We start from the raw sequence: 20,544 nt of genomic DNA on the forward strand, positions 1-20,544 counted from the left end.
CAAAGTGACAGCAACACGGGATTTAGATGTGCTACAGTTAACTTCATCATTGTGCCGTCGTAGCTACACAAAATGCGAATTGGCTGCGGACCGTGAGACCCGGGTTCAATACCCGAGCGTTCTTTTTTATTTGATTTACATACACACCAGTGAATTATATAAGTAGTATTAAAAACCAGCTTCAAACACCAACGGGCACTGTGGCGACACGGTGCACTGGATCGTTCGCTTGCGTGCGTTCCAGAGCTGGGAGACCCGGTTCGAATCCCGCCCCGTACCAAAGGGACATGACTTTTACTGCTAGCACCAGTAAGTGATTGGGGTCCGTCATGTCTCTCCCCAAATTAGGGTAGGATGATTATTCCGGGTCGGAAAGTAAAGGAGGGGCCGGGACTAGCCATCCCTTAAGGGTTCTAATGGGTGATCACCACGCTGATTTCGGTCAGACTTTGAGTCCCCTGAATGCCTGGTCTTCACTCCGACTAACTTTCTGCACAAATTTACTATAATTTTAAACAATTTAAACGGCGAACTTACCCGTTGGGATTTGTTTTGTATTAACCAAATTTGATAAACATGCTGGAGTTCTAAGTTTACAGTTCTAAGTTTACAGAATTTGACAATAATTTTATAAAACTGCTGGACTTACCCCTTGTGATTTTGATTACAATTTGGACTTAATTTGATTAAACTTCTGGACTTACCCCCTTGTGATTTTGTTGTCAATTTTGGAACTGAGTTGTCTCAAAACTGCTGGACTTACCCCTTGTGATGTTTTTTTCAATTTTGGAACTAAATTGTATTAAAACTGCTCGACTTACCCCTTGTGATTTTGTTGTCAATTTTGGAACTGAGGTGTGTAAAAACTGATCTGCTGGACTTACCCCTTGTGATTTTGTTTACAACTTTGGACCTCAATTTGATTAAAACTGCTGGACTTACCACTTGTGATTTATTTTTTCAGATTTGTAACTAAATTTTATTTAAACTGCTGGACTTACCCCTTGTGATTTAGTTTACAATTTTGGATCTTAATTTTATAAAACTGCTGGACTTACCCCTTGTGATTTTTTTTCCAATTTTGGAACTAAATTGTATTTAAACTGCTGGACTTACCCCTTGTGATTTAGTTTACAATTTTGGATCTTAATTTTATAAAACTGCTGGACTTACCCCTTGTGATTTTTTTTTGCCAATTTTGGAACTAAATTGTATTAAAACTGCTGGACTTACCCCTTGTGATTTTTTTGTCAATTTTGGAACTGAAATGTATTTAACATGGTGGGTTTACCCCTTGTTTTTTTTTTTCAATTTTGGAACTAAATTGTTTTAAAACTGCTCGATTTACCCCCTGTGTTTTTTGGTTTTTTTTTTCAACTTTGGAACTAAATTGTATTTAAACTGCTGGACTTACCCCTTGAGATGTTTTTTTCAATTTTGGAACTAAAATGTATTAAAACTGCTGGACTTACCCCTAGTGATTTTTTTTTTTCAATTTTGGAACTAAATTGTATTAATACTGCTGGACTTACCCCTTGTTTCTTTCTTTTTCAATTTTGGAACTAAATTGTATTAAAACTGCTGGACTTACCCCTTGTGTTTTTTTTTTCAATTTTTGAACTAAATTGTACTAAAACGGCTGGACTTACCCCTTGTGATGTTTTTTTCAATTTTGGAACTAAATTGTATTAAAACTGCTGGACTTACCCCTTGTGATTTTTTTTTCAATTTTGGAACTAAAATGTATTGGTGGGTTCACCCCTTGGTTTTTATTTATTTTTATTTTTGAACTAAATTGTATTTAAACTACTGGACTTACACCTTGTGGTTTTTTCCAATTTTGGAACTAAATCGTATTTTAATTGCTTGACTTACCCCTTGTGATTTATTTTTTCAACTTTGAAACTAAATTGTATTAAAACTGCTGGACTTATCCCTTGTGATGTTTTTTAATTTTGTAATTTTGGAACTAATCTGTATTAAAACTGCTGAACTTACCCCTTGTGATTTTTCAAGTTTGGAACTAAATTGTATTAAAACTGCTGGACTTACCCTTTGTGATTTTTGTTTTCAATTTTGGAACTAAGTTGTATTAAAACTGCTGGACTTACCCCTTGTGATTTTTGTTTTCAATTTTGGAACTAAATTGTTTTAAAACTGCTCGATTTACCCCTTGTGTTTTTTTTTGTTTTTTTTTTCAATTTTGGAACTAAATTGTATTAAAACGGCTGGACTTACCCTTTTGTGATTTTGTTTACAGTTTTGACCTTAATTTTCTATAACTGCTGGATTTTGTGATTTTGTGATTTTGTCTACAAATTGGACTTACAAATTTACAAATTGGACTTAATTTCATAAAACTGCTGGACTTACCCCTTGTGAGTTTGATTACAGTTTTTGACCTTAATTTTCTAAAACTGCTGGACTTACCCCTTGTGATTTTTTACCATTTTGGAACTATGAATGTATTAAAACTGGGGGATTTACCCCTTGTGATTTTTTACCATTTTGGAACTATGAATGTATTAAAACTGGGGGATTTACCCCTTGTGATTTTTTACCATTTTGGAACTATGAATGTATTACAACTGCTGGACTTACCCCTTGTGATTTTTTACAATTTTGGAACTAAGTTGTATTAAAACTGCTGGACTTACCCCTTGTGATTTTTTACAATTTTGGAACTAAGTTGTATTAAAACTGCTGGACTTACCCCTTGTGATTTTTACCCATTTTGGAACTAAGTTGTATTAAAACTGCTGGAGTTACCCCTTGTGATTTTGTACCATTTTTGAACTAAGGGGGTGCGTGATTGGGATTGATACAGTAGCACTATGAGGGGTCATGTTTGGGGAGGACCCAGAGTGACAGCAAAGGGGGTGGATGTTTGGATGGCACTGGTAGGGGCAATATGTTGGGGGTGGAGCCAGAGTGACAGCAAAGGGGGTGGATGTTTGGATGGCACTGGTAGGGGCAATATGTTGGGGGAGGAGCCAGAGCGACAGCAAATGGGGGTGCCTGTTTGGATGGCACTTTTAGGGGCAATATGTTGGGGGTGGAGCCAGAGTGACAGCAAATGGGGGAGCCTGTTTGGATGGCACTTTTAGGGGCAATATGTTGGGGGTGGAGCCAGAGTGACAGCAAAGGGGGTGGATGTTTGGACGGCACTGGTAGGGGTAATGTATTGTGGAGGATTCGAAGTGACAACAACTTGGGATTTTACAGTTGATTTCATCAGGTGTCGCCGTAGCTACACGAAGTGCGAATTGGCTGCAGACCACGAGACCCGGGTTCAATACCCGAGCGGTTTCTTTTTATTTTGCTTTATATACACACCAGTGAACTATATAAGTAGTATTAAAACCAGCTACAAACACCAACGGGCACTGTGGTGACACGGTGCACTGGATCGTTCGCTTGCGTGCGTTCCAGAGCTGGAGACCCGGTTCGAATCCCGCCCCGTACCAAAGGGACATGACTTTTACTGCTAGCACCAGTAAGTGATTGGGGTCCGTCATGTCTCTCCCCAAATTAGGGTAGGATGATTGTTCCGGGTCGGAAAGTAAAGGAGGGGCCGGGACTAGCCATCCCTGAAGGGTTCTAATGGGTGATCACCACGCTGATTTCGGTCAGACTTTGAGTCCCCTGAATGCCTGGTCTTCACTCCGACTAACTTTCTGCACAAATTTACTCTAATTTTAAACAATTTAAACGGCGAACTTACCCGTTGGGATTTGTTTTGTATTAACCAAATTTGATAAACATGCTGGACCCCGTCATGAGTTCTAAGTTTACAGAATTTGACATTAATTTTATAAAACTGCTGGACTTACCCCTTGTGATTTTGTTTACAATTTGGACTTAATTTTATACAACTGCTGGACTTACCCCTTGTGATTTTTTCTTACAATTTTGGACCTTAATTTTATTAAAAATGCTGGACTTACCCCTTGTAATGTTTTTTTTTCAATTTTGGAACTAAATTGTACTGAAACTGCTGGACATTACCCCTTGTGTTTTTTTTTTCTTTTCAATTTTGGAACTAAATTGTGTTTAAACTGCTGGACTTACCCCTTGTGATTTTATTTTCCAATTTTGGAACTAAGTTGTGTTAAAACTGCTGGACTTACCCCTTGTCTTCACTCCGACTAACTTTCTGAACAAAATTGCTTTAATTTTAAACATTTAAACGCTGAACCCCCTCGTGAGTTTGTTTTCTTGATTAACCAAAATTAATAAACATTATGAACTTAGCCCTTGTAATTTTTAAAGCTTCAGAGCCTGAAAATTGGAATTTGGTAAAATTGCTCGGCTAATGCCCCCCTTCGGATTTTGTTTTAACTGTTCGATCTCAATTTGAATGCTGGTGATTGCCCCCTTGTGACCCCCCCCCCCGATATTTGGAGGAAAAAAAATGCTGGACTAACCCCTAAATAATTGTTTTTTCTTATTGCTTATTGATTTCGCGGGTTATGTGACTATAGGCCAGTTCAGCTTATTGGTTTGCGGTAAACACTTCTAGATGGTCTTGGCCGGAGATCAGTTTAACTTTTGTACAGGCATTTTGTTATGGCCTAGCCATTTAAGTATTAACAGATAAAGGCTACTCAGACCACTCTGATCATCAAATCAAAGAGCTCCCTTGTCTTTTGTGGACCAACCCATAGTGATATTTTGTAGAATTTTGTGTAAAAAAAGCTGGACTTACCCCTTGTGATTTTTTTTTTTTTTCAATTTGGGCCATAAAAGTAATCTAATGTATAGGCCAAGCTATAAGTCCGGCAGTTTTTATCAAATTAAGGTCCAAAATTGTAAACAAAATCACAAGGGATAAGTCCAGCAGTTTTAATTCAATTTAGGTCAAAATTGTAAAAGAAAAATCACAAGGGGTACGTGTAAGTCCAAGCAGTTTTAATAAAATTTAAATAAAAAATAAAAAATAAATAACACAAGGGGTAAGTCCAGCAGTTTTAATACAATTAAGTTTAAAAATTGGGAAAAACATCACAAGGGGTAAGTCCAGCAGTTTTAACACAACTCAGTTCCAAAATTGACAAAACAATCACAAGGAGTAAGTCCAGCAGTTTTAACACAACTCAGTTCCAAAATTGACAACAAAATCACAAGGGGTAAGTCCAGCAGTTTAATAAAATTAAGTCCAAATTGTAAACAAAATCACAAGGGGTAAGTCCAGCAGTTTTAATACAATTTAGTTCCAAAATTGTAAACAAACTCACAAGGGGTAAGTCCAGCAGTTTTAATACAATTCAGTTCCAAAATTGTAAACAAACTCACAAGGGGTAAGTCCAGCAGTTTTAATACACTTCAGTTCCAAAATTGACAACAAACTCACAAGGGGTAAGTCCAGCAGTTTTAATACAATTCAGTTCCAAAATTGACAACAAACTCACAAGGGGTAAGTCCAGCAGTTTTAATACAATTCAGTTCCACAATTGTAAACAAACTCACAAGGGGTAAGTCCAGCAGTTTTAATACTATTCAGTTCCAAAATTGTAAACAAACTCACAAGGGGTAAGTCCAGCAGTTTTAATACAATTTAGTTCCGAAATTGACAAAAAAATCACAAGGGGTAAGTCCAGCAGTTTTAACACAACTTAGTTCCACATTGACAAAAAAATCACAAGGGGTAAGTCCAGCAGTTTTTACACAACTCAGTACCAAAATTGACAAAAAAATCACAAGGGGTAAGTCCAGCAGTTTTAACACAACTCAGTTCCAAAATTGACAACAAACTCACAAGGGGTAAGTCCAGCAGTTTTAATACAATTCAGTTCCAAAATTGTAAACAAACTCACAAGGGGTAAGTCCAGCAGTTTTAATACAATTCAGTTCCAAAATTGTAAACAAACTCACAAGGGGTAAGTCCAGCAGTTTTAATACAATTTAGTTCCGAAATTGAAAAAAAAATCACAAGGGGTAAGTCCAGCAGTTTTAACACAACTTAGTTCCACATTGACAAAAAAATCACAAGGGGTAAGTCCAGCAGTTTTTACACACCTTAGTACCAAATTGACAAAAAAATCACAAGGGGTAAGTCCAGCAGTTTTAATACAACTCAGTTCCAAAATTGACAACAAAATTACAAGGGGGTAAGTCCAGCAGTTTTAACACAACTCAGTTCCAAAATTGACAACAAAATCACAAGGGGTAAGTCCAGCAGTTTTAACACAACTCAGTTCCAAAATTGACAACAAAATCACAAGGGGTAAGTCCAGCAGTTTTAACACAACCCAGTTCCAAAATTGACAACAAAATTACAAGGGGGTAAGTCCAGCAGTTTTAACACAACTCAGTTCCAAAATTGACAACAAAATCACAAGGGGTAAGTCCAGCAGTTTTAACACAACTCAGTTCCAAAATTGACAACAAAATCACACGGGGTAAGTCCAGCAGTTTTAACACAACTCAGTTCCAAAATTGACAAAAAAATCACAAGGGGTAAGTCCAGCAGTTTTAACACAACTCCGTTCCAAAATTGACAAAAAAATCACAAGGGGTAAGTCCAGCAGTTTTAACACAACTCCGTTCCAAAATTGACAAAAAAATCACAAGGGGGTAAGTCCAGAAGTTTTAACACAACTTAGTTCCAAAATTGGAAAATAAAATCACAAGGGGTAAGTCCAGCAGTTTAAATACAATTTAAGTCCAAAATTGAAAAGAAAAAGAAAAAAAACACAAGGGTAATGTCCAGCAGTTTTAGTACAATTTAGTTCCAAAATTGGAAAAAAAAAACATTACAAGGGGTAAATTCAGCATTTTTAATAAAATTAAGGTCCAAAATTGTAAGAAAAAATCACAAGGGGTAAGTCCAGCAGTTATATAAAATTAAGTCCAAATTGTAAACAAAATCACAAGGGGTAAGTCCAGCAGTTTTAATACAATTCAGTTCCAAAATTGTAAACAAACTCACAAGGGGTAAGTCCAACAGTTTTAATACAATTCAGTTCCAAAATTGACAACAAACTCACAAGGGGTAAGTCCAGCAGTTTTAATACAATTCAGTTCCAAAATTGTAAACAAACTCACAAGGGGTAAGTCCAGCAGTTTTAATACAATTCAGTTCCAAAATTGTAAACAAACTCACAAGGGGTAAGTCCAGCAGTTTTAATACAATTTAGTTCCGAAATTGACAAAAAAATCACAAGGGGTAAGTCCAGCAGTTTTAACACAACTTAGTTCCACATTGACAAAAAAATCACAAGGGGTAAGTCCGGCAGTTTTTACACAACTTAGTACCAAAATTGACAAAAAAATCACAAGGGGTAAGTCCAGCAGTTTTAACACAACTCAGTTCCAAAATTGACAACAAACTCACAAGGGTAAGTCCAGCAGTTTTAATACAATTCAGTTCCAAAATTGTAAACAAACTCACAAGGGGTAAGTCCAGCAGTTTTAATACAATTCAGTTCCAAAATTGTAAACAAACTCACAAGGGGTAAGTCCAGCAGTTTAAATACAATTTAGTTCCGAAATTGACAAAAAAATCACAAGGGGTAAGTCCAGCAGTTTTTACACAACTTAGTACCAATATTGACAAAAAAATCACAAGGGGTAAGTCCAGCAGTTTTGAGACAACTCAGTTCCAAAATTGACAACAAAATCACAAGGGGTAAGTCCAGCAGTTTTAATACAATTCAGTTCCAAAATTGTAAACAAACTCACAAGGGGTAAGTCCAGCAGTTTTAATACAATTTAGTTCCGAAATTGACAAAAAAATCACAAGGGGTAAGTCCAGCAGTTTTTACACAACTTAGTACCAATATTGACAAAAAAATCACAAGGGGTAAGTCCAGCAGTTTTAACACAACTCAGTTCCAAAATTGACAACAAAATCACAAGGGGTAAGTCCAGCAGTTTTAACACAACTCCGTTCCAAAATTGACAAAAAAAATCACAAGGGGTAAGTCCAGCAGTTTTAACACAATTCCGTTCCAAAATTGTAAACAAAATCACAAGGGGTAAGTCCAGCAGTTTTAACACAACTCAGTTCCAAAATTGACAACAAAATTACAAGGGGGTAAGTCCAGCAGTTTTAACACAACTCAGTTCCAAAATTGACAACAAAATCACAAGGGGTAAGTCCAGCAGTTTTAACACAACTCAGTTCCAAAATTGACAACAAAATCACAAGGGGTAAGTCCAGCAGTTTTAACACAACTCCGTTCCAAAATTGACAAAAAAATCACAAGGGGTAAGTCCAGCAGTTTTAATACAATTCAGTTCCAAAATTGTAAACAAACTCACAAGGGGTAAGTCCAGAAGTTTTAACACAACTTAGTTCCAAAATTCGAAAATAAAATCACAAGGGGTAAGTCCAGCAGTTTAAATACAATTTAAGTCCAAAATTGAAAAGAAAAAGAAAAAAACACAAGGGTAATGTCCAGCAGTTTTAGTACAATTTAGTTCCAAAATTGGAAGAAAAAAAACATTACAAGGGGTAAATTCAGCATTTTTAATAAAATTAAGGTCCAAAATTGTAAGAAAAAATCACAAGGGGTAAGTCCAGCAGTTATATAAAATTAAGTCCAAATTGTAAACAAAATCACAAGGGGTAAGTCCAGCAGTTTTATAAAATTAATGTCAAATTCTGTAAACTTAGAACTCCAGCATGTTTATCAAATTTGGTTAATACAAAACAAATCCCAACGGGTAAGTTCGCCGTTTAAATTGTTTAAAATTAGAGTAAATTTGTGCAGAAAGTTAGTCGGAGTGAAGACCAGGCATTCAGGGGACTCAAAGTCTGACCGAAATCAGCGTGGTGATCACCCATTAGAACCCTTCAGGGATGGCTAGTCCCGGCCCCTCCTTTACTTTCCGACCCGGAATAATCATCCTACCCTAATTTGGGGAGAGACATGACGGACCCCAATCACTTACTGGTGCTAGCAGTAAAAGTCATGTCCCTTTGGTACGGGGCGGGATTCGAACCGGGTCTCCCAGCTCTGGAACGCACGCAAGCGAACGATCCAGTGCACCGTGTCACCACAGTGCCCGTTGGTGTTTGTAGCTGGTTTTAATACTACTTATATAGTTCACTGGTGTGTATATAAAGCAAAATAAAAAGAAACCGCTCGGGTATTGAACCCGGGTCTCGTGGTCTGCAGCCAATTCGCACTTCGTGTAGCTACGGCGACACCTGATGAAATCAACTGTAAAATCCCAAGTTGTTGTCACTTCGAATCCTCCACAATACATTACCCCCTACCAGTGCCGTCCAAACATCCACCCCCTTTGCTGTCACTCTGGCTCCACCCCCAACATATTGCCCCTAAAAGTGCCATCCAAACAGGCTCCCCCATTTGCTGTCGCTCTGGCTCCTCCCCCAACATATTGCCCCTACCAGTGCCATCCAAACATCCACCCCCTTTGCTGTCACTCTGGGTCCTCCCCAAACATGACCCCTCATAGTGCTACTGTATCAATCCCAATAACGCACCCCCTTAGTTCCAAAATGGTAAAAAATCACAAGGGGTAACTCCAGCAGTTTTAATACAACTTAGTTCCAAAATTGTAAAAAATCACAAGAGGTAAGTCCAGCAGTTTTTACACAACTTAGTTCCAAAATTGGAAAAAATCACAAGGGGTAAGTCCCGCAGTTTTAATACAATTTAGTTCCAAACTTGAAAAATCACAAGGGGTAAGTCCAGCAGTTTTAATACAGATTAGTTCCAAACTTGAAAAATCACAAGGGGTAAGTCCAGCAGTTTTAATACAGATTAGTTCCAAAATTACAAATTTAAAAAAAAATCACAAGGGATAAGTCCAGCAGTTTTAATACAATTTAGTTCCAAAATTGGCAAAACAAATCACAAGGGGTAAGTCCAGCAGTTTTATAAAATTAAGATCCAAAATTGTAAACTAAATCACAAGGGGTAAGTCCAGCAGTTTAAATACAATTTAGTTACAAATCTGAAAAAATAAATCACAAGTGGTAAGTCCAGCAGTTTTATAAAATTAAGATCCAAAATTGTAAACAAAATCACAAGGGGTAAGTCCAGCAGTTTTAATACTATTCAGTTCCAAAGTTGTAAACAAACTCACAAGGGGTAAGTCCAGCAGTTTTAATACAATTCAGTTCCAAAATTGTAAACAAACTCACAAGGGGTAAGTCCAGCAGTTTAAATACAATTTAGTTCCGAAATTGACAAAAAAATCACAAGGGGTAAGTCCAGCAGTTTTTACACAACTTAGTACCAATATTGACAAAAAAATCACAAGGGGTAAGTCCAGCAGTTTTGAGACAACTCAGTTCCAAAATTGACAACAAAATCACAAGGGGTAAGTCCAGCAGTTTTAATACAATTCAGTTCCAAAATTGTAAACAAACTCACAAGGGGTAAGTCCAGAAGTTTTAACACAACTTAGTTCCAAAATTCGAAAATAAAATCACAAGGGGTAAGTCCAGCAGTTTAAATACAATTTAAGTCCAAAATTGAAAAGAAAAAGAAAAAAAACACAAGGGTAATGTCCAGCAGTTTTAGTACAATTTAGTTCCAAAATTGGAAGAAAAAAAACATTACAAGGGGTAAATTCAGCATTTTTAATAAAATTAAGGTCCAAAATTGTAAGAAAAAATCACAAGGGGTAAGTCCAGCAGTTATATAAAATTAAGTCCAAATTGTAAACAAAATCACAAGGGGTAAGTCCAGCAGTTTTATAAAATTAATGTCAAATTCTGTAAACTTAGAACTCCAGCATGTTTATCAAATTTGGTTAATACAAAACAAATCCCAACGGGTAAGTTCGCCGTTTAAATTGTTTAAAATTAGAGTAAATTTGTGCAGAAAGTTAGTCGGAGTGAAGACCAGGCATTCAGGGGACTCAAAGTCTGACCGAAATCAGCGTGGTGATCACCCATTAGAACCCTTCAGGGATGGCTAGTCCCGGCCCCTCCTTTACTTTCCGACCCGGAATAATCATCCTACCCTAATTTGGGGAGAGACATGACGGACCCCAATCACTTACTGGTGCTAGCAGTAAAAGTCATGTCCCTTTGGTACGGGGCGGGATTCGAACCGGGTCTCCCAGCTCTGGAACGCACGCAAGCGAACGATCCAGTGCACCGTGTCACCACAGTGCCCGTTGGTGTTTGTAGCTGGTTTTAATACTACTTATATAGTTCACTGGTGTGTATATAAAGCAAAATAAAAAGAAACCGCTCGGGTATTGAACCCGGGTCTCGTGGTCTGCAGCCAATTCGCACTTCGTGTAGCTACGGCGACACCTGATGAAATCAACTGTAAAATCCCAAGTTGTTGTCACTTCGAATCCTCCACAATACATTACCCCCTACCAGTGCCGTCCAAACATCCACCCCCTTTGCTGTCACTCTGGCTCCACCCCCAACATATTGCCCCTAAAAGTGCCATCCAAACAGGCTCCCCCATTTGCTGTCGCTCTGGCTCCTCCCCCAACATATTGCCCCTACCAGTGCCATCCAAACATCCACCCCCTTTGCTGTCACTCTGGGTCCTCCCCAAACATGACCCCTCATAGTGCTACTGTATCAATCCCAATAACGCACCCCCTTAGTTCCAAAATGGTAAAAAATCACAAGGGGTAACTCCAGCAGTTTTAATACAACTTAGTTCCAAAATTGTAAAAAATCACAAGAGGTAAGTCCAGCAGTTTTTACACAACTTAGTTCCAAAATTGGAAAAAATCACAAGGGGTAAGTCCAGCAGTTTTAATACAACTTAGTTCCAAAATTGGAAAAAATCACAAGGGGTAAGTCCCGCAGTTTTAATACAATTTAGTTCCAAACTTGAAAAATCACAAGGGGTAAGTCCAGCAGTTTTAATACAGATTAGTTCCAAACTTGAAAAATCACAAGGGGTAAGTCCAGCAGTTTTAATACAGATTAGTTCCAAAATTACAAATTTAAAAAAAAATCACAAGGGATAAGTCCAGCAGTTTTAATACAATTTAGTTCCAAAATTGAAAAAATAAGTCACAAGGGGTAAGTCAAGCAATTTAAATACGATTTAGTTCGAAAATTGGAAAAAAAAAACACAAGGTGTAAGTCCAGTAGTTTAAATACAATTTAGTTCAAAAATTGAAAAAAATAAAAACCAAGGGGTGAACCCACCAATACATTTTAGTTCCAAAATTGAAAAAAAAATCACAAGGGGTAAGTCCTGCAGTTTTAATACAATTTAGTTCCAAAATTGGAAAAAAAACATCACAAGGGGTAAGTCCAGCAGTTTTGATCAAATTAAGGTCCAAAATTGTAAACAAAATCACAAGGGGTAAGCCCAGCCGTTTTAGTACAATTTAGTTCCAAAATTGAAAAACAAAACCACAAGGGGTAAGTCCAGCAGTTTTAATACAATTTAGTTCCAAAATTGAAAAAAAAAACCACAAGGGGTAAGTCCAGCAGTATTAATACAATTTAGTTCCAAAATTGAAAACAAAAATCACAATGGGGTAAGTCCAGCAGTTTATAAAATTAAGGTCAAAAACTGTAAACAAAAACATAAGGGGTAAGTCCAGCCGTTTTAATACTATTTTAGTTCCAAAAATGGTAAAAAATCACAAGGGGTAAGTCCAGCAGTTTTAACACAATTTAATTCAAAAATTGAAAAAAAAAAAAAACAAGGGGTAAACCCACCATGTTAAATACATTTTAGTTCCAAAATTGAAAAAAAATCACAAGGGGTAAGTCCAGCAGTTTTAATACAATTTAGTTCCAAAATTGGCAAAACAAATCACAAGGGGTAAGTCCAGCAGTTTTATAAAATTAAGATCCAAAATTGTAAACTAAATCACAAGGGGTAAGTCCAGCAGTTTAAATACAATTTAGTTACAAATCTGAAAAAATAAATCACAAGTGGTAAGTCCAGCAGTTTTATAAAATTAAGATCCAAAATTGTAAACAAAATCACAAGGGGTAAGTCCAGCAGTTCAGTTTTAACACACCTCAGTTCCCAAATTGACAACAAAATCACAAGTTTTAATACAATTTAGTTCCAAAATTGAAAAAAACATCACAAGAGGTAAGTCCAGCAGTTTTAACACAACTCAGTTCCAAAATTGACAACAAAATCACAAGGGGTAAGTCCAGCAGTTTAATAAAATTAAGTCCAAATTGACAACAAAATCACAAGGGGTAAGTCCAGCAGTTTAATAAAATTAAGTCCAAATTGACAACAAAATCACAAGGGGTAAGTCCAGCAGTTTTATAAAATTAATGTCAAATTCTGTAAACTTAGAACTCACGATGGGGTCCAGCATGTTTATCAAATTTGGTTAATACAAAACAAATCCCAACGGGTAAGTTCGCCGTTTAAATTGTTAAAAATTATAGTAAATTTGTGCAGAAAGTTAGTCGGAGTGAAGACCAGGCATTCAGGGGACTCAAAGTCTGACCGAAATCAGCGTGGTGATCACCCATTAGAACCTTTAAGGGGTGGCTATTTCCGGCCCCTCCTTTACTTTCCCACCCGGAATAATCATCCTACCCTAATTTGGGGAAAGACATGACGGACCCCAATCACTTACTGGTGCCAGCAGTAAAAGTCATGTCCCTTTGGTACGGGGCGGGATTCGAACCGGGTGTCCCAGCTCTGGATAGCACGCAAGCGAACTATCCAGTGCACCGTGTCGCCACAGTGCCCGTTGGTGTTTGAAGCTGGTTTTAATACTACTTATATAATTCACTGGTATGTATATAAAGCAAAATAAAAAGAACACTATCGGGAATTGAACCCGGGTCTCGTGGGTCGCAGCCCATACGCCCTGCGTGTAGCTACGGCGCCACTTGATTAACTATACTGTAATACACCTAAATCCCATGTTGTTGTCACTTCGAATCTTCCACAATACATTACCCCCAACCAGAGCCATCCAAAACATGCACCCCATTTGCTGTCACTCAAACTCCTCCCCCAATATGACCCTTTACAGTGCTACTGTATCAATCCTAATCACGCACCCCCTTTGCTGTCACTCTAGCTCCTCCCCCAATATGACCCCTTATAGTGCTACTGTATCAATCCTAATCACACAACCCCTTTGCTGTCCCTCTGGATCCTCCCCCAACATATTACCCTTACCAGTGCCACCCCAAACATGCACCCCCTTTGCTGTCCCTCTGGATCCTCCCCCAACATATTACCCCTACCAGTGCCATCACAAACATGCACCTCCTTTGCTGTCCCTCTGGATCCTCCCCCAACATATTGCCCCTACCAGTGCCATCACAAACACGCACCCCCTTTGCTGAATACTCTGAATGCATGAAAATAAAATTTGCCTTTAGCCAAAATGACTCGTATCAGATAAACATTCAATGTGAAACATACTGTAAATGATTCCCATGTAAAGACCACGGCCCAGTTTCATAGAGCCGCTTAATACTGCTTAAACAGACCACTGCTAAGCAATAGTGAGCAAGATACAAATCACAAACATGGTTCTTTGGCTTGTAACCTTACTCTGTTTAGCATATATAATTTTGTTTTGCTTAGCTTAGTTTTGTTCTTACTGAAATCTGGCCTGGTGTTTAGGTTTAGGTTAAAGGTACATCAGCAGCTGTAGTAGCTTGTAGTTATTAATAACCTTTGCATTCAGAGAGGGCGGGCGACATTAGAGGCAAATAAAATATCAGAATTTAGAAGCATGGATGGTTGATCAACAATTTAGTTTATTGACATTTTACTTTATTTTAGTTGGCGAGTCTTTACTTTTAATTTATAATATCTTTAAATGTACACAAATTATCGGATTTCTTTAAAAATATATTATTTGTTCGTTTCGGTTGAGAAGTGTTAAGAAGTCATTTATTTATTTAACTTTGATTTTTTTTGCAGCTCGCCCTCTAGCGGCGTTATTCCGAGCAATCTTTTTCAAAGTCTCAGACTGAAATCTCTCTACCTTCTGAATAATTGATTGCAGCGATGGCCGAGCCTGACTCAACCCTAGACAAGTTTCACCAATGTCATTGATGAAAGACAACTCTGCTTTCTTCTCTGTTATAATATTAAACAAATGTCCCAAACTGTAGACGTCGGTTCGGATGCTATGATGACAAACGCCCTCTATGATTTCTGGAGGCATTTGTGGACAGTTATCATAGCACCATGACTTGTCATATGTGAAAACAGGAGGGGGTGGATCTAACCGCGTAGCCAGTCCAAGATCTATAATTTTGGCTGACCATTTGTGACTCCTGTGAACATCGCGCCATATTATAACATTACCGCTATGGAGGTCATTGTGAGACCAGCCAGCCTCATGTAAGGCAAGAAGTCCCCTCGATAGATCAAGACATATTTGAATCCAGTCCATTGTCTTTAAGTTTGCTGGAGGATTTCTTAATACAGAGTAAAGATCTGTGGATGTCATTGAAACTGGGTCTCCAACAAACTCAACACCGAATGATTGTTGATCAATGATGCCTAAAACTCGGCTGAATTCGGTGAAATGTTGCACAGCCATCATGGTTCTGATCTCTGTGACCATTTCTTGATTTGCTTTTATGGGATCCTGAACATTTTTCAGTCTCTTGACTGCTACCAGAGTACCATCTACTATCTTTCTCTTCAGATGGACCTCTCCATGCGCACCACTGCCGAGACAGACTGGATAGCCTTGACTCAAGACGTCTTCTAGTTCATTTTCCAGAAGGATTGGGATAACTGCAGGTTCGGGAGGCAAGATTGGGGAAGAACCGGGGGCTGTTGCTGACTGAGCTACTGCTTTTCTTAATGACCCTTTCTTTTGGTTCTTTGCTTTGACATCTGATGGGGTCTTTGAGCCAGCCATCTGTCTCCTGTAGAAAACAAAACACAACACATGTTAAACTACTGGGTGACTTCTCTTGATATTTTTTAAGTATAGTTGTGATATTATACTAGTTTTGTTTATTGCATCTCTATGTTTGCTGGCTTTTCAAAGTGCCATCTTAAATTAATGATAAGTTAATTAAAATTATACCTTATATTGTGGAGCTTTGCCATTATGGAGCTAAACCTCTGCATGACACCATTGACTATTCCCCCTTGCTGAACTCTTCCCTGAAATAAATATAAGCGTGAAGGAATAAATTACCAAAGACTCATTGATATGTTCGCATCGCACACGTGACAGCTAGTTAAAACAAAGATCGAAATATTGTCATTATTCAGTTTTACAAAATTTAGTTTTGGGTAATTAAAGTTGAGGTTTTGCTAACTTTACTACTAACAAATTACAACAATTTGTGTCCAGTAGACCTACCTGTTGGTCTGGAGATGAAGTAGCCAAGACCGGTTGCAGAGTTGGTGTGACTGGTGGGATGGAATATGTCTGCCCTGCATAGTTGCAGACAGGCTGCAGAGTTGGTGCGGTGGTTGGTGGGATAGAATATGTCTGTCCTGCATGGTTGCAGATCGGCTGCAGTGTTGGTGTGGTGACTGGCGGGATAGAATATGTCTGCCCTGCATGGTTGCAGATCTGTTGCAGAGTTGGTGTGACTGGTGGGATAGAATATGTCTGCCCTGCATGGTTGCAGATTGGCTGCAGAGTTGGTGTGGTGGCTGGTGGGATAGAATATGTCTGCCCTGCATGGTTGCAGATCGGCTGCAGAGTTGGTGTGGTGGCTGGTGGGATAGAATATGTCTGCCCTGCATGGTTGCAGATCTGCTGCAGAGTTGGTGTGACTGGTGGGATAGAATATGTCTGCCCTGCATGGTTGCAGACCGGCTGCAGAGTATGTGTGGTGGCTGGTGGGATAGAATATGTCTTCCCTGCATGGTTGCAGACCGGCTGCAGAGTTGATGGTGTTATAGGTGGGATAGAATATGTATGCCCTGCATGGTTGCAGACTGGCTGCAGAGATGGTGTGACAAGTGGGCTAGAAGATTTCTGCCCTTCATGGTTAGAGACTTGGTACTGTAGTGACTTAGGCATTGACTGCCTGGTAGAATGTTGTAGCTCCTGTTGCCAAAGTTCTTCCAATTGACTTTCTCCATCACTTCAAGAAGAAAAACAAATAAAAGATAATCGAATTGACTGATTTCTCAATCGAATAGCGGACGTCTTTGACGTAATTCATCGTTCAAGCTGTATATTATTTTACCTGATTCTGTCAAAAGAAGCCTTTGCTGCTTTAAGTCTTTGCAAGACTTCCTTGGCGATCGTATGTTCCTTCAACAATCCCTGAACAAAAGTGGTAATGAAACAAAGTCATTCAATGAATAGACTGGGTGAGAATGAGAGAGAGTTGGTGTCTGCAGATTATAAAAAAAAATAAAACTCAAAACAATAAACTGCTATCAATACATATTATTTATAACTATAGTTCATAACTTTAATTTTATGAGTCAATTCATTGATATTGCTCGCTGTTTGCTATAATGTTATAATATATGGCACACCTACATGTGTTTGTCTGGCCTTGTTGTTTTCTTTTTTCTTTGTGGGTCTTCTATGCAGTGTTAGTCTGTCAATTGGTCAGTGTACAAAAGCTAAGGCTTTACCCAATCCTAAGTTTTGCCCTTATTTGTAAATAATCTTGGCTACTGTTTATAAACTGTCACTGTTACTATTATACAACACCAATGTAATGTGAAGGCAATACTGAAATAAATGTTACATTGAAGTGAAGTCCTACCTCTTGGTTGGAAGTCGAACCCTCAGGAGATGGTGAGGGTACGGCTGAGTTTCCTCTATCAAACAGAGGTGTTGCAGAATTCTGCAGATTATCTCTTGGGATTCTCCTAATCCCATCACAAACATGACTTCTTGATGATGCGATTTGGTTTGTATGGATGCTATCCTTAAGGTCATGAGAAAGTGAAGAGAAACTGGCATCTTGGTATGAAGAGTGCAGCTTGGTTATTTTGGAGCTGTTTGATTGATATAAAAAATAACATTTTTTAACACATTATAACAATAATGACAACAGTAATAGCATTTTTAAGCCTGCTTAAAGGCACTGGACACCTTTGGTGGTTGTCACTTGTTGTATCCCAACATGTGCATTAAATAACAAACCTGTGAAACTGTTGACTCAAGTGGTCCTCGAAGTTGCGAGAGGACAGTGGAAGTAAAAAATACACCTTTGTCTGCTCTCAGCAGATGCTTTGAATTCGAGACCTCAGCTGAGGTATCTTAAATTAAAATACTTTAAAGAGAGTTACTTCTTTCTCAAAAACTATAAGTTACTTTAGAGGAAGCCCCTTTTCACAATGTTTTATACTACAAACATCTTTCCATTGCTTTTTACCAAGTACCGTTTTAAGCTAACACTTATTATTTTAAAGTAATGACCATAAGTAACGAGTGTCTTTATTAAAATACTTTTTTTTAGATTTGAATGAGGTTTTAGTGCACTCACCTGTCTATCACATCGACAGTTGACTCAGGCTGCAGGCACGGAGCCTTTTCGTGTTGACTTTCAAACAAAGTTGAAAGTGGGGGCGTAGTCTTTGGGGTGGGTTGCTGTAACAGCTCGTCGGAAGAAGAAGTCAACCGCGATGGTAACATTCGGCTGTTGACAAAATAAGTCAATATTAATCTTTGTGGAAGGAGAACCTTTATGTACCTCGATACATGCACAGTACATTTAAATACCTCGAGTGGTCACTCTCTTAGCAAAATAACCACAATACAATAACATTTGTATTAAGTCCAGAAAATCTGATTTAAAAATGTTCTAAAAATTAGACATGTTAAAGGTTACCCAAAAGTCCGTACAGTATTGTACATGTAATATGACAAAGTCAGTGTGCAAATAATAGAAAACAACTCAACATAAAATGAGGAACACAAGGAAGAAAAAAAACAGAAAAAAACTCATTAAGTACTCATTACTTATTAAGTACGTACCAAACATTTCCACCCGTTTAATGTGAACGTTGTTCCAAACAATAAGTACACAAATATAATTGCTTGATTTTTTTTAATACCAGTTGTGCTATGTAAATATATACAGGAATCTTTTTGCGAACCACGATGTCAACAAAAACAATATAAAACTCGATTGAATGAACAAATTATAACAATTTACCTGTACTCCACCGACATAAGCTGCTCAGCTAATCGTAGAACTGTAATCATTTTCGCTTTTCAAGTTTTTATAATCTTCCGTAGAAAAATCTCGCTGGATACACTCGAAGAATGTAGCACAAAAAAATCCCTGTTTATCGCACGAAGTTTTAAACAAGAACAGAGATTATGTGCCTCATGTTGTGTTTATGTATCGCATGCAGCTGCACGCACATGGCAACTTGTTCTTTTTGAGTGAGAGCGCGAAATTTTTACCTTATGACGTCACAATGAGCCGAATGTTTTTTGGTAGTGTCAAGTAGTGTGGCGTACGTAGGAACCGTTGGTGAGCTGTTTTATTATACGCGCATGATTCTAGCAACGTTACGCAAACCGTGCTGATGATTGGTGCATTGCTGTTGACAAGACCGCTCATGACGCGTTTACACGAGTTGCGTTTGTGATCATGGATACAATGTGTTTGATGCACTAGACAGACGCATTCTATATCTGTGACGCATACACGCCGGTGCGTCACGTCACCATTCACACCATAGACCTTTTCGCAAATACCGGGGCGCGCGCGCGTAAAGCTTGGAGTTAGGTGCATTGTGGTCTTGCTGGTATCCAAATTTGATCCATATATATCCCATAATGCACCTCATTCAACAGTCTGCGCGTGCACATTGGTATTGGCGATAAGGTCTGTTATACAATGTTTGCACTTGAAACTTGAAACTTTTGAACGAATGCATGACAATAATGTTTTAACATAAGCCAAAATCTCTTCATTTTACTCAATGGTTTCGCTGTGACCCTTATCAGATAAACATTCACCCTGGAACCCACTTCCAGTGGTCCCGACCCAACAAGCCTATACTTCCACGGTTGTTAAATAACAGAAATGCTGAAGTGAAAGTCCCACAGTTTCTTATTCGAATTATGGAGATTCAGTTTAGTCAATTTGTGTTATTTCCAATACTTCACATTATAAACCCTTACCTGTAATTCCGGCTATAGCTGCGTGTTTAATTTGGTTTGCTTAAATTTTGTTTCAATGTAATTTTGTAACTATTACAGTCAGGTGGCGCCGTAGCTACTCGAAGTGCAAATTGGCTGAGAGCCACGAGACCCGGGTTCAACGCCCGCTTGTTTTTATTTTATTTTATAGTTTGCTTATAGACGCCAGTGAGTATAAGTAGTATTAAAAACCAGCTTCAAACACCAACGGGCACTGTGGCGACACGGTGCACTGGATAGTTCGCTTGCGTGCTATCCAGAGCTGGGACACCCGGTTCGAATCCCGCCCCGTACCAAAGGGACATGACTTTTACTGCTGGCACCAGTAAGTGATTGGGGTCCGTCATGTCTCTCCCCAAATTAGGGTAGGATGATTATTCCGGGTGGGAAAGTAAAGGAGGGGCCGGGACTAGCCACCCCTTAAAGGTTCTAATGGGTGATCACCACGCTGATTTCGGTCAGACTTTGAGTCCCCTGAATGCCTGGTCTTCACTCCGACTAACTTTCTGCACAAATTTACTATAATTTTTTTAG

At 38.4% G+C, this 20,544-nt stretch overlaps 1 protein-coding gene across 1 annotated transcript; it reads right to left on the minus strand.

Moving 5' to 3' along the window:
- Nucleotides 1-14,700: 14,700 nt before the first annotated feature.
- On the minus strand, nucleotides 14,701-19,265 carry LOC139934978 (uncharacterized). The gene is made up of 7 exons (XM_071929411.1): nucleotides 19,013-19,265; nucleotides 18,341-18,493; nucleotides 17,615-17,849; nucleotides 17,081-17,160; nucleotides 16,240-16,975; nucleotides 15,958-16,037; nucleotides 14,701-15,793 (listed from the first exon to the last, which is right to left on the minus strand). The coding sequence occupies exons 1-7, from the start codon at nucleotides 19,060-19,062 to the stop codon at nucleotides 14,806-14,808; spliced, it is 2,322 nt and encodes a 773-aa protein (XP_071785512.1). The 5' UTR covers nucleotides 19,063-19,265; the 3' UTR covers nucleotides 14,701-14,805.
- Between the last annotated feature and the right edge of the window lie 1,279 nt (nucleotides 19,266-20,544).

The sequence above is a fragment of the Asterias amurensis genome, chromosome 3, assembly GCF_032118995.1.
Source record: "Asterias amurensis chromosome 3, ASM3211899v1".
NCBI lineage: Eukaryota > Metazoa > Echinodermata > Asteroidea > Forcipulatida > Asteriidae > Asterias > Asterias amurensis.